General features: G+C 48.5%; 1 protein-coding gene across 1 annotated transcript; it reads right to left on the minus strand.

Moving 5' to 3' along the window:
- Positions 1 to 1339: 1339 nt before the first annotated feature.
- On the minus strand, positions 1340 to 6469 carry LOC119462533 (cuticle protein 70, isoforms A and B-like). Its single transcript, XM_037723875.2, has 4 exons — positions 6353 to 6469; positions 3985 to 4173; positions 2212 to 2434; positions 1340 to 1545 (listed from the first exon to the last, which is right to left on the minus strand). Coding segments are annotated over exons 1-4 (423 nt in total). The 5' UTR covers positions 6362 to 6469; the 3' UTR covers positions 1340 to 1543.
- Positions 6470 to 15017: the final 8548 nt, after the last annotated feature.

Raw genomic sequence — 15017 nt, forward strand, 5'->3', positions numbered from 1 at the left:
GGTTCTGGGCACAATAGCGTTTGTGCAGATAGTAATCCGCATTTGGTACAGAGAGTTCATGTTTCACGCTTCCTACTTTTTAACGGCGGAGCTGTTTATGCCAAGCGTAATCTGTCTGTCGTAGGCACTTAGCCTAGCCCAAATACGTGCTCCAATACCTTGCGATAGCCAATCAATCGATAATCGATCAATAATGAATAAATTCCTGAAAATGGTGGGGATGACTTGGTAGTGCTTAGCCTAACCCAAAAGCAAGGACTATAGCTAGGTGCCCATCAGCTCCGCTGTTTAGCATTGCGCCTCCAGTGCAAGCTACGCGAATTTTTTTGACGTCATAAGTGGAGCGAATTAAGGTAGCCTATTAAAGTGTAACAGACGTTACAGCATACTGACGCGCATGCTTTGTCTGCCTTAAAATACAACATGAAGCCAGCCTTTTTAAACTGATCTAGTGGCATTCTTGGCTGACAAACTTGTATCCATATAATTGCAAATTTTGTAAATCAATGGGTCGCCGGCTTCCGCGCTACGACAAATTCAGTGAAATATTTAACAAGGCTGGTACAATCTTGTAATGAATTGAATTCTGGGGTTTTACGATCCGAAACAACGATTTCATTATAAGCACGCTGTATTGGGAGACTCCGGAATAATTTTGACCACCTGGGGATCTTTAACGTGCTCCAAATGCACGAGACACGGGCGTCCTTTTCATTTCGCCCCCATCTAAATGCGGCCGCCGCGGCCAGGATTCGATCCCGCGACCTCGTGCTTAGCATGCAGCGCAACACCAAAGCCGCTAAGCCACCACGGCGGGTGTGGTACAATCTTGGTCGGCCGTCGAAATACATTAGTGTTTCAGATGCGCGTTTTTGTAAGACAGCTAGTGAGCTCTCATCAAGACACGGCGGCCTCCTCGTTGACTACATGATCTCTGGTTCGTTGTTGACACAAGATCCTAATATTTCATTTACAATACAACATGCGCGATGCGTGTCCGCTTAATCGTTGTGATTTATTGATGAAGTTTCGCCTCGAAAAGCAACACTTTAGCTTTTAGAGAGGCTACAGTTCGGCGCTCAGGGAGCATTTTCACCTCCTCGGGGATCTTCAACGCGTGCTATACGATTGAAGTACACAAGGGTTTTTGCATACTGCCGACATCGGAACTCAGCCGCCACGGCAGACAGTCGAACCCACGACCTCGTTCCCAGCTGTGCGACGTTGTAGCCATTCAGCCACGGCTCCGAGCAATTGTAGTGGTGCCATAGGATATAGGTAGGAAGGGAGCGAATTAAATGTCGTTGCTCGTTGAGAAACGAGACTGAAACTCGACGTTTGCACACACAGAGCACGTTTTATTCTCACGCAACACTTTTTTTTCTATACAACATTTACACACCTCACACAATTCCAAGTGAGTATTTTGTTTTTCTTTTCTTTTCTTTTTTTTTCTTCTGCCAACAGTAGAAGCGATCTTATCACTCTTCGATCCACTCCTCGAGGCAAGTTCAGCCACTGCTCACTGCTCTTCGGCGGTGATTTCTGCAAGGAAGAGGATTAGGCGTGAGAATGGAAGATTTGGCAAAGAGTTACACACTAAATTAGGCATTATTGATCAATATCAATTGTGCGTCATAGATTAGCTTCATCGATAAGGAACACGTGTAAGCATGGCATGTTGAGAAGCTGCAGGTTCGGCGTCCTGCCTTCTCCGAGCTGTCCATGTGCTATATATTTCTTGCATAGCGAAAATCAAGGCGGAAAGTACGCTTTAACCTCATCACTATCACCGCCGAAATGGGTAAGCGGAGCCTAAATAAATTCTCACTAAGATAATATGACGTTCGTTTATGTATTCATATCATATCTTACATATTTATCAAATACCATAGCCAGTCCGATTTGGCATCAATGCTTTAGCGCTGGATTTGGGCAGCCCGCTCGTTCTGAATGAACGAGAACCGCTCCACGTACGCTATAAGTCAACCTTTAAGCAAACAAAAGAACATAATAAATACTCGGCTTGTCCAATCGCGCGCCTGCATAGAGAATGTTCTAGCGCTCGCAAGCTTCATCGCTTTTATGCAGGCTGATTAAATCAGCGCCAGTTAGTTCCGCACAATTGCTAAAACGAGTGGACGTAAGCCAGAACACAAATAATAAAGGCACTCACGCAATCTGTGTTGCAGAGAGCACGCGAACACTTACAGTAGTGCTTGTAGCCGGCGTAGAACGGAGCCGCTGCGTAGGCCGGTCCGACGAGCTTAGCGGCCGGCGCTGCGTAGGCGACGGCTCCGTAGGCCGGGGCCAAACCGTAGCCGTAGTGACCATAGCCGTGGCCGTAGCCATGGCCGTAGCCGAGGGCGAGAGCAGGGTAAGCTGGGGCAACAGCCTTCACCACTGGGGCGGCGTACGCGTAGGGCGCGGCCACCTGAAGACGTTAAAGAGCGAACAGACAAAGGCTCAGTCCAAAAATGTCCAGCTGCAGAAGAACACTTAGAGATGGCGCCTAAAACCGCTGCTTTAATGTTATGCTTTAAATTATATTAGAAAGCGTAACTAACGATGGTGTTTGTGGGTTCCACTTTTTTTATTAAATCGAGCCGTTGTATTGATTGCTCTCCGTCCCACGGCGTGAAATGGCTACAATAATTGCCAAGCAATTATCGTCTGCATACTGCATGTGAGGTCCTTGGACCTTCTCCAGTGGGACAGAACTGTAAACCACTGCATTTTAACTCTGGCATACATTGCCCTGCCTTTAGTCGTAGTAAAGGGTACAGAGCGAAAAATACAAGGACGACAGAAGAGCGGAAGCAACAAACGCTGCCTTGCAACTGAAATTTATCGTACAAATGTCATTAAACATACACAATAGTATCTACGGAAGAAAGAAAAGGAATTGTAAAGAGCAGTTGCACACTACATTACCATATGCCAAGATAAAAATAAACCATCTTCTTCTTTCTGGGGTCTTACGTGCCAAAACCAGTTCTAATTATGCGGCACGCCGTAGCGGAGGGCTGCGGGTTCATTTTGACCACCTGGGGTTCTTTAACTTGCACTACAACGCAAGCACACGGGCGTTTTTGCATTTCGCCTCCATCGAAATGCGGCCGCCGCGGCCGGGATTCGATCCCGCGATCTCGTGCTCAGCAGCGCAACGCCTTCGCTGGCTGAGCCACCGCGGCGGGTAATAAATAAACCACGCAGCTCAGGACACATAAGCAAAAATTGCCTAAAATAACTGATCTTCTTCTCGTATACCGCTTTCGACACTTGGCTCACGCGTTTTGCTAATGTAGCAGGCTTCGACTTCTTCTGTAGCGACTTCCTGCTACGTCTGGACAGATGTACTTAGTTTCACCAAATCTTGGTTCACACTTGCACTGACTGCAATGTATTGTTCTTTATACACGATTTTATTCGTTTACGTAGGTATAGTGTCGCGTATGTTTATCGAACGTTTGCTCAATGAATTAAAGTCGCGCGTCAGCGCTTGCGGTGCCCGCCATTCTGTCATCCTTGAATCTTCGCGCTTTACCCTTTACGACGAATACGTACCAACTCACCCAACATTACACCTCGATTAGCCCTGTCTAAGCTAACGCGCTGCATATTTCAACCGTGTAGGCATCTGACTGAGTAAAGCCGACCCGCAGCGTGTCAATAGAGGCCTGTGGGTGGTCACGACACGCCGAGTTGTTCTTTCGACTTTCTTTCAGGGAGCGATATTGGCGGTATCTATGTAAGGTACTTTGCCCCTACTCGTAAATCTTCCTTGTGCTACGTTCTGCTTTCCGTCGTCTACCCTGTTTTTCACAACCGGCTGACAAAAAAAAAGTATTTAACCGAAGATCAATAACATGCAGCCACGCGAATAGCGACTACGAGACGTGTATTCCTGCTCCAGTGTTCTATAGAACACGCGCATGCTCACAGGTCTTTATAGGAGCAACTAGCGATGGGCGGGGCGCTTACCTTCAGAGGCGCAGCAGCCAGCACAGGGGCCACCGAGTGCACCGTCTTCGTCGCGTACGACGTGGCCACGGGGGCAGCCACGGCATAGCCGTGCACCACGGGCGCCGCGTACGCCACCGCGGGCGCGGCTACAACGCCGGCGTGCACGGACGTGCACGCGGCGACGAGCAGGGCGAGGGCGCTGATCACCTGCAAATCAACGCGCAACATTTAAGCGTTCTCCTTTTGCGCACTTGTACCACGACAATGATGCTAATACTGCTAACAATGCCAATTACTGCTGATAATGCTAATACGAAGCCCAATCTAGTGCGAGTGGCCTCAGCCCTATAGTAAAATTTAAGTGAATTTTACTGGAGCAATCAATGTATTCAACTTCGGCGCGCGGTGTCGCCCGGCGCTGAAATTGAAGTGCACGTTACCCCTGCAAGTGTTAATAACATCACTGCTACTTGCCGACCGAACGAAAAAAAAAAAACGAAAATATCAAAGCCTGCCCGGCTCCCCCCATTTTTTATGTTAATGAGGGCCGCTTACCATAAATAAGGGAAAATGTGCGCCTCTGTAGAAGGTACCATGTTCACTGTGTATTTCACAATCTTAACAGTGTTACTTGTACTATAGTGAAGTTCTATTATCTTAAATGGCTAGGCGTTGGTCGATTGATTGATTGTTTGGTCGATCTATTTATTGACCGGTTGATTTTTAACATCCGAAAGCAAAGAGACGGTGAACTAGTGATAAGGGCAAATGCGGAATAAATTCGAACACCTTGTTCTTCTTTCTTTCTGTCGTCCTTCCTCTTTCTTTTTTTTTTCAGTGCACGTAAATGTTAGATCAAAAGAACTGTTGTTTTCTACCCGCGATAGGTAATCGAACCAGCAACCTCGTGACGAGCATTAGAGCGTAAGTATAGGCACTTATTACCAGGCCAGCTGATAGTCGTGACGCTGCAATCTGCGCAGCCCGTACTGAATTCCCGTGCCAGAATTTCATTGCGTGTACTCACGTAAACAAGGCAAAAAGAAATGTTCCCGTATTTCGGGAAAGAAACTCACCTCCAACTCGGGGAAATCTCGGAAAACGAAAGCACCGCTCGCCCATTATAATTCTGCAACGAGGTTTTGGGAACACTTTCCCTTGATCTGACACGCGAGCCTGCGGAGCGTGAATCGGCGACACACCTCCCCGTGATAACATTTTCGCTTCGGTCGCATTCCTCGGCATGCTTCGCTGGTTCTGCTTTTTTGTAGGGTCGTAACGCGGTTCTCGGTAATATCGTTCTCATAGACCTCAGGTAAACTTGCACCGTTAATTCAAGACGGCGTACACTGCTTGAACGTTCGGATAAGTTTTTCGCGACCTTCGTTCTTTGGAATTCACGGTCAGGGGCAGAGTGCAGCTATCAGTTCGGCCTAATATTTCGAACAGGGGTGCCTTGCCGAGGAAAGATTGATATCGCGCACGTGAAACTATCATTCACTCCTCGTTGAAAGAGCCTTAAGGTGACTAGGTAATAGCGTAAATACATCGTAACAGGTTGAGTCATTTTTCAGCGTTTTAGAGCATTCGTGATGGACACCTACCTCTATCATTTGGGGTAGTTAGTAGCCATTGGAAACAATTTTCCTGGAATTGCTATTGCACATGACCCAGCGCTAGCTAGCGGAATGACACATTTTCTCGCGTTATACAATTCTTACTGCAAAGATTCCGCGCTCGAAGGTTCCTACATGAAATTCGTATGCCCAGTGATCATTAATTGCTCTGATGAGATGTTAACCTTATAATAGAATTGTCCAGCGCTTGTGCACTCATGCTGAAACTTGCTACTCCCGATTTATGTCCCAATAAGCACCAATATGTTCGATTGTTAATGGTCGTACTTATAACGCGCCATTACCGTTAAACTTCTCGCAAGTGTATTAACCGGACATGAGTAGAAAGCGTGACCACGTAAATGAGTTAAAAATGGGGAAAGAAAAAAGCCGGAACGGAATACGCTAACCCTCGCCTACAATATACCGGATATAACGAAGTGACTTGTATAGCGAAATACTTGCAGACGATTCAGTGAAGCTACATACCACTTAAAACTGAGTAGCAGGCTTGATTAACGTTTAATTGGCCCCTAGGGGCGTAGAAAGAGATCATGGTCGGTAAGTTTTGATGCCCTGCGAATAATTGATTGCGGTATCAAATGGTTCATCGCTCCCCGCTGGGTTCCTTTCACAGCCTAGCTGATCGCAATGCCTTGTATAATATCCACATTTTCCCCCTAAGCTGTCTCATTATGCACTCGCTTAGTATATGCCATTAGCGCGCTTCCGGGTTGAACCCCGAGGGCCTTGCTGCATGTTCCACTTACGGTGTTCATGTTGACTCGGTGGGAGTGATAGCCTGCCGCGTTGGTAGGAAGTGAGATGTGCGGTAGCAGCGGTCGGGAAGTTGCGGGGTAGTAGTCACGGGTGGTGGAGTGGTAGGACACCGGGTGGCGATGGTCTGAGCCCCGCCGATGGGCCGCTTTATATACAAAACGCGCGTGCCTGCACGTCGCAATGGGCCCCGCCGCGGGCTCACGTGACCTCCCCTCGCGCTCTCTGCGCTGCACCCTTCTCTCCCCTTGGTCTTGGCCTGTCCGCCGCGATGGCCATTTCTGACGTGGGACGGGGAGGAGTCGCCTCGCGCGCTAATTCAAATCCAAGAAGAAGAAGAAGAGAGAGTACGCGGACAAGTCACATCGCAACAGTGGTCGCTGCCACTAACGGGGGCGCCCCTGGTGCCTCCCCCTCTCAACCCCACCCCCCGAACTCTTTGACTGCACGCGGGCAGGAAAGCGAAGAGGGAGAGGGGGAGGGACTGCACGTTCCTGATGACCCAGGTCGTCTCTAGCGTGCGAAGAAGGTGACGGCGTGCTGGAAGGAAGCCGGGGAGTTCCTTCCTGGCCCCTCCGCGCGCGAGTCATGACCTACTCTGGCGCTTGCCCTTTCTCCGCCGCGCCGTTGAGGAATGACATCTCAGGCTCGTTGGGCCGTGGTTTGTTTGCTTGCTTGTTTGCCCGCTCGCAAGCTTGGCGGCCCGCTTGGTCGTCAGAGACGTGTGGATGGATTGCGGAGAAAGGCAAGGCACGGCGCAACGCCGGCAATGACGGTGATAGAAACAAACCAGCAAAAAAAGATTATTTCAATCTCACCCCCTCTCGCGCGAGGGTCGGCCGCGTCGAGGCTGGAACTTTCGAAATCGACGAGATGCTTTCCGGTGCCTGTTAATCGTTAGATCGGGAGGGTCATGACAAAGTGCACGGGTGGGGTCAAATCGTTTGTCGGCGCTCCCGTGCTGATAAACGCGAGAGCACGCGGTGTGTCATTGCGGCGTTGATTAAATGTTCTGGTGTTGTGTCCGTCGTCGCTGCCGATGCTTGTCAATATGAGCGAGAGGTGTCGGGCAGTCGGTGTGATGTGCGAGCAAATCGCTGTTTCAGCGCAAGGACAATCAGACACATTCTTCAATGTGTCTGATTGGTTTCCTTCTTCTGCACGTGCGCTTGCGCAGGAAAAGCGGTGTATAAAAGTACGTGGATGGTTCAATAAATCAGTTGTATGTCCGGCGACTGTGTGTTTGTGTGCCTCCTTTTGGTCCTGCGTCTTGGTTATTGCTGGAATTGACGCTTCTAAGGACAATCACTGCCGCACTTTAGATGAACCTCTTCCTAATCAGGTTGCGGAGCGGATCATGTATTAGAAATCACGTAGTAGATGGCGACACTCGAACTTGTCGCACCGGCAATGCAAATTGGGGCGACAGAAAAGATTTTCAAAATATCCAAAATCGCGTACATTTTCCAAACCCGCACATAGTTCTTTCAAAATGGGTCCTATTTGAGTGATTTCCAACCTCCGTGATAGTTTGTGGCAGATTTTTGTCATTTGTTGGTTCCGGCTTTTCTATCTGCTGCTAAAATACAGTCCTTATAAACTTAACGCCGTACAGGCACTAAAGATCACCTACCTTGCCGGTGCCACACAGCTACTTGTTTTGCGGGCTCAAACAAACAAATAAAGAAGGGCATCGTAAGCTTCTGTGGCATTCCCGAAAATGGCCATGTGCTTGTAGAGTACGCTAAACAATTTAGAGCAATAGCGTGAAAAATGTTTGCTAGAACGGAGCCAGTTCAATGTGTGTAGCCGGTGTGATGCCGGCTAAAAGACGTAACCACGTAGTGCTCCGTGAGTGCCAAAATCTTCTTACGCATTCGTGACGATAATCGAGTGAGGTTCGTGTGACCAGAGTATTGGTATCTGCAGCCGTCACCACAGTTTGAGGCACCTCAGATGCTCGCCTTTCGACGTGCCTTTGTCACACTGTCAAAATTCTTCAATATATAGCACGCAATTTATTCAGAATGCATATGTCACACAGTTTCTTCCGATTATAGCACGCCGTTCGCACGGCGCATTACTTCAGGCTTCGAATCGCCGCCTCCGCGGACTGGTTACACACCCATCCAACCTTGTCTGCACAAATCTTTAATGACAGTGCCATGTTGGACTACGCAAGCATGGCAGGTGCTGGAATGAATCGTACCGATAAGAGTTGTACAATTAAAGGTGCGCTGCGATTTCACAGTAACGAGTCATGAACCAAATGACATGTCAGTCTCTTCACTGCTGCTGACAATGGAAGGTCATATACTTCTGTGCTACAATCGAACGGGAGCAAAGCGACAGGCAGTAATTTGTAGGTTATCGGCATATCGTGATCGGTATAAACGCCAAATAATGTGCGTGTCTCTCCTCCTAACCTGGTTATTACCAGCTGACCCGAAAACGACGCAAGGTTAATTGACCCGGCAAAATACTCTGTCTATTCGATGAAGCACTTGCTGCCTAACGATTTTTTTTAAGGAATACCTAGCATCGTTGTTTCGTCGTTGTCTTTATAGTCGTCTTCGCGATCCAGCTACACCATGCATTCAAGGCCTGGACACGGCTGTATCTTCTTCTCTTCCCCCCCCCCCTCCCCCCCATTAACAGCATCTACCGACAGCACAAGGAATAAGAGGAACCACGCAAAACACGGCATTTCAAGAAAGACACCACACTGCTGTCGCGATTATCCTGGTCTATTATGCATTGTTTCTTTTCACGACGCATACATGTATACAACCAACTCGCTCAAGCCTACCCTTGTCGCAACTAGGTGCTTCTTTTTTTTTTTTTTGCGCATTGTTGCTCGACCTTCGTTTCCTCTGTGCACTCGTAGCAGCGTGTCAGTTTAATGGTATCAGTATGTATATTACGTCGCGGCTATTAGCCTTCATGTTGCTGTTCTTTGGTCAAGGAAAATAGCGCAGCCGAGACACTCTCTCGAGAGAGAGAGAGAGAGAGACTGCCGGCGCAATTGAAGCTCTCTTTGTCTTTTTCCAATGCAACGAGGAGCCTCCAATGCGCTTTGCTTTCGTAGACGATCGCCTCTGCGCTCGAGAAATGGGAGCGTGTCAAGGGCTGTCATCACCCGCGCGATGCAAGCGCGACAGTCCGGCCATGACAGCTTTCGGGCATCTCGGACGGTGACGATTACCGTGCGCCTCGCGGCGTCGAGAGCTCGCGCGATAATTGTGCGCGTTTGGCGAGGCCACGACTCTCACGTGGATGGCTTCGGCCTGCCCCGGTGTTACGCTGGTCAATATTGACCCTGTTTGAAGATCTCGCGTGCCGGCTCAGGTTACTTGCCACAGGATGGACTGCCAAGGGTGAGTCATGAGAGCGTGAGTGCCCGAGGAGATGGGTCGGTGGCCAAGCAGCGATTTTCTGATACAAAGATACAGAGGAAGGTTTTTCGTGGCAGCACTGCCATGCAGCACTGAGACCGGACGGCCACGACGGAGCGAGAAGACAGCAGTGTATACGAGGCCTGTTATCACGACTGTCTGTAAGATTGTACTTAGCATACTGTAGCGTTCACGCCGGTTTTGGTGTCGCCACGATGTCGAGTGGTTTCGGTGTACAGAGCGGATTCACTGAAGAAGCGACGAGTGCACCAGGCCATTGCCTTGTCGGCATTTAGGTCCAGTGGTTGGTTTGAGCTTCTTAGCTTGGTTTATTGTCGCTGTTGATTCGGCTTTCTCTACTTGCACGCTGTATTGGAGGTTATGACAGAACCTAAATGAGGTATATGCAGAATGACGCAGTTTTTCCTAGTCGTGAAACGACGGATGACCAGAGCACGGATGGAGTAATGAGAATTTGCAGTGGCAGCGATCGCGCACCTTCTTTGCGAGTGCCCTCGTTTCAACCCGCTAATAGCAGCCGCTCTCAACCACACTAGACCAACTGGAGAAGCGCCCACTCACGGAAATTAAAATTATTGGAAACTGGCCTACACTAACGTCAGCGCGAGCCACTATAAAGTCGCTGCTGCGTTATTTAAAAGATACTGGACTGTGTGACAAGTTGTGACTGTGCACTGTGTGACGTAGAATCTATTAGTGAGGCGTTGACACTGTGTATGGCTATGTAACCCCTTCGCCGACTTTGTGACAGCGCCCGCAGAAACAGTTCTGTAATGTTTGTTTATTTTCTTCTTTTTATATCATCTTCCGCACCCCTTTCCCCGGTACAGGTTAGCCAACCGGAGATATCCTCTGGTTAACCTTCCGGTTTTTCCATTGCCTTTATCTCTCTCTCTCTCTCTCTCTCTCTTTCTCTCTTGCATTGCCTGAGCAGGAGCACCTTATCTTTCAGTCCCCATCCCCCTGTGCAGCGCGGTTGAGGTGTCCTCTATTCAGAGACAGTTATCGCGCTGCACTTTAACCCAACCTTTCACCCTTTCCAACTATAATCTCTCTCCTTTCCAATAGTTCTGAATATGAGGCTTCTCCTTCACTCGTTGAGAAGTTCCTTTGGGAAAATGTACGGAACCTGGCGGAATTCCTACCATTAACAGTCGGGTACGCAGGCATGCGCGACTCACAACCTCTGAGAGAAGCTGAGCCCTCTCAGTTTCGTCTGGGAAACACCATCGAAGGTCTCATGCCACAGGAGTCTTTATTCTGAAGTTGCCCGTTGCATCTGTGGATATTCTGGGTCATTAGCAGCGCGGAATGTGTTTTAACTCGATGACTGCTTGTAATGGTCAAAAGGGAAGCTTAAGAACGCGACACAGTTCACAGAAGGGACCACAAGGACACAACTCAGCCTTTATGGTTCTTTCTGTCTCCATATGTCCCAATGTTAAGGTTACTTTAACCAAGGTGCACAAGACGCCATCCCAACTGAGCACGTTGTAGTGGACAATTAAAGACGTATAAGACCTGTCCTTTTCTACATGGCCAGCCGATGTGGCTGTCTTAGTACTCGGAATCACCAGTCCTTACCTTTATAATCACGGTTTCTGTTGGTGACCAGTCAAAAGTTGGTAGGTTTCTGTAGCTCCTCCAGTGACCAGTACCTTCTTATTATTGGCGAGTATTTTTCAGTCGTTTCGCGAACCCTAACAATCACCGTATCACGGGCGCTGTCCCGAAAGAACTGGAAGACCACTTTGTTATCGTCGAAGGTGTACTAAGTGTCTTATAACGCTTCTTCGATGCATCTGACATTGCTCGCGGCTCCGGTTGCAATATCGGCTTCAACTTTGTCTCTGAAATATCATCAGGCTTCGTTAACCGGCACTACAAGACTTCTACGTCACTCTGACATTGTTTTTAGAGATGAGCAATGGTGCTTTAACGTGCGACTCAATACTGCGCGCACACGAAGCTACGCGGTACTAAGCACAGACTGCGCTTTCTATCATTCGTCAGCCCCACGCTGGCATACGGCCTTGCTTTGATCGCCCCAAAATTGCTAGACTTGAGACGAACCTTATCCTTGCTCGACGTAGTCTCGTGTTCACTCTTCCGCAAACAGACCTTCTCATGCGTCACCGGTCGAGTACTCGTCGGGCACGACAGCGATACGCACCGTCTATTCAGGCGTATCAACGGATTCGAAATATCCTCAACACGCACAGTTCAGCAACCCCACTCTTGTAGCTCTTCTCATTCATCACCCGTTCGTGGCAATCGAAAGGTACGTTGCCACTAACTTCCAAATGGTATACGGGGCCCCTGACACTTTAGTTGCTTTAATAAAAAATATGCTGCCGTGTATACAAAATTTGAAGACCAAGGTCACATGACGTAACTCTTTCTCGAGTGCGCACCGTTTTCTTTTTCTTCTTCTTCTTCTTTTTTGGAACTGAAATTTTGCTGGCTTAGAAATATGATACATCATTAAGAAACATAGCTCTCTATATAAAAGCAGAAAGTCTTCGTGGCTTAAAATTATTCGCATATGTGCTATCTGCAACGGCAGGGGTAGGGGAGAGAATGGCCTTAGAAGAAGGGGGGCCTAAGAAAGTGAATACTGTGTTAAAACTGGTTCATATGTGTACCGTATAGTAATTAAAGGAATCAACTTCCAGAACTGCTCTCGGACAAACGTTTCACACGAGCCCAGGCCCTGACTACACCACTACGAGTTGCTTACACTACACTCTTTTGGCTTATTATTCTTCCTGCTCCCTGGATCATTTTTGTATTCGAGAGCTTTCCGTAGCGAAGACGCTTTTTCGTGCGTTCTCGTAGAACTTGTCGTGGCTTTTTCGCAGATTGGCCGGAGCGATGTCGTAGCAAATACTACAAAGAGAACATTACAAGGTGGTCTCAAGAATAGCTTTATTGTAAATAAATATATGTTTTATCGGTTTATTTGTCATAGCATTCCAAAAAACCATTGAGTGCGTCAACTGTGGTCACATTCCGAGATTGGTGGCGAAAGTTCATTCGCGTTCGACTGCTTCATCTGTCAGACAAGATGGAGCAGCAACCGCACAACCCCTCGGAGGTCGCACAAAATCGCAGCCTATAAACGGATGTTAGCATCCTCCAAACAATCCAAAAAGCATCAGCAAATCATATACTTTGCGCACCTTGGAAGGCAAAGACTTGGAAGGCAAAGAAAATCCCGTCAGTCGTGCCAAATACCCTGCCCTCCAGAAATTGCTAGGGTGAGGTTGCAATGACGTTGAAATAGGGCGGGACGAAAACCCTCCACGATTGTGTGTTCGTGAAGGATTGTGTGTTCGTGGAAAGTAGCTCTCAAAGAAATCGCGCGCACTGCACTTCGAAGGTCCAAAGTGCATAAGGCAGCTTTGCAACCGTGTCCGTGCGTTGTGAGAGAAAAGCTTTAGGCAACGCATGGAAACTGGATTGCTCTGCATCCTAACTATTCTGACTGCAATGGTTCTTCGCAACCTTCAAGCCATAATCATGTAAGTATAGCACAATAACTATTTAGTTATTAAATCACAATGTTTTGAGGCCTTCAGAACAAGTGTCGCCTCATATTCTTTAGGCTCCGAGCCCCGGCCGTTAATCTTGACAAAGGCTGACAGTGTCAGGACCTTCTTTTTAAACAAATCAGCGAAGGTTCTTCACATTGTATCGCTGGAATCTCGCGGGACTGTTTCGAAGACGCTTGTACCTGTTAGGGACATCCAAGGACTTGGCTTAAGGCCGCAGTACATCACCTTTCACTTGACCGGTACCAATCGTTACACACCACATTCCTAGCATTCTCCCAACGTGCCCTCGTCAATGCATATACCTGTTGCGTCAAGGAAGAACTGAGACATATATAGCTTTGAAACAGTTGGGCTCTGTATCAGACAAGCTTCGCCATATGGAAAGGCGTCGATCGCAGCACCACCCAAAGTGGGCTGAGGACGACATATGCGAGCACCGAGTGCACGTTCAGAGACGGAGAAGTAGCGGAGGAGGATTTGGCCGGAAAGAGGGACCCTCGTCGCCCGTCCGTTCCGCCTCAGCTGGTGAGAAACACTCGCAGCCTGCAAACGGTTCGTCGTTTGCATGGGCGCACCCCATCACTCTGCTACCACGTAGGTCGGCCTCGCGCACTTTTTTTTTCTCTTTTTTCTCTCTGTGGGAGAAATAGTGTCGGCCTCGGCCCTGTGCGGGCCGAAGCTGCAGCCACATGCGCGCGTGGGCGCACCTATAAAGACGACAGCGGTCACTGCTAAGGCGTCATCGCTAGAGGGATGGGGTCAGGCCCACCGTCGCCACGGGGCGTGTTCCCGAGCGGTCCGCGCCGCGTGGCATTGAAGTGTCCATTCTGCACCGGGCAGCCGGGTACGCTGCTGTTTGCCGCTGGCATTCGTAGACGCCAACATCAATTGAGTTGTACGAAGTCTGGCAATGAATGACGAGAGCTTTGTTCGCAGATAATTTATGGGTTATATATGTTCTATCTATTTGGGCTGGCAGAGAGTGGAAATGGCCTTTCAGGTCCTTCCAGCCATGGAGTACAGCTTCGCAGACGTATTCTCCACAGGGCATTAGGACAACACAATAACGTCCAGTGCATACATGTAGAGTCTGTGCTATATGTGTATCAGGCGCACTTCCACTAAACGCGCTGACTGAAAATATACTTAGATAGTAGTGAACGCAAGCAGCTTAGCTTGCCCTAAAAAAGCAGCATCACTGGCATGGGGTGAGCCGAGAACCCAAACTCTGCTTGTGTTCTGGCCTACGCAGGGTTGACAGCACCCGCTAACTTAATTTTGGGTACCTCTACTTCAGAATCTCTTTAACAATTGTTTTAGAATAGACGCACTCCATTGTATTAATGCTATCCCTGCTTTGCGTGTGCTCCATGAAATGCATCGCAAGTTCTCAGAGGCGCAGATTAGATTGCGTGCGAGCACGGTAACGGTATATGATATACTGCTCCGCTATGCTAAATCACACTAACGTTGACCAACTCGCTGCTACGGGTACAGCGCAGCACCAGAGGAACATGGCAGGTACACACACATTGGTCAGGACGACGCGTTGGCTGACAATATGTAATTTTGTTGCGGTACGAGGATACGTCCATCAGTGAGAAAGTTCGGCAGAAGCGACCAAACTTTCTTATACGACTTTTTTGTGGATCTCGAGTGATAACCAATGATGCAATCAATCAAAA

The sequence above is a fragment of the Dermacentor silvarum genome, chromosome 8, assembly GCF_013339745.2.
Source record: "Dermacentor silvarum isolate Dsil-2018 chromosome 8, BIME_Dsil_1.4, whole genome shotgun sequence".
Taxonomy (NCBI): Eukaryota; Metazoa; Arthropoda; class Arachnida; order Ixodida; family Ixodidae; genus Dermacentor; species Dermacentor silvarum.

Coding starts and splice junctions, on each gene's coding strand:
- LOC119462533 (XM_037723875.2), bottom strand. Junction 2,435..3,984: donor TGGCTGCTGCGCCTCTGAAG/GTAAGCGCCCCG, acceptor TAACGTCTTCAG/GTGGCCGCGCCCTACGCGTA.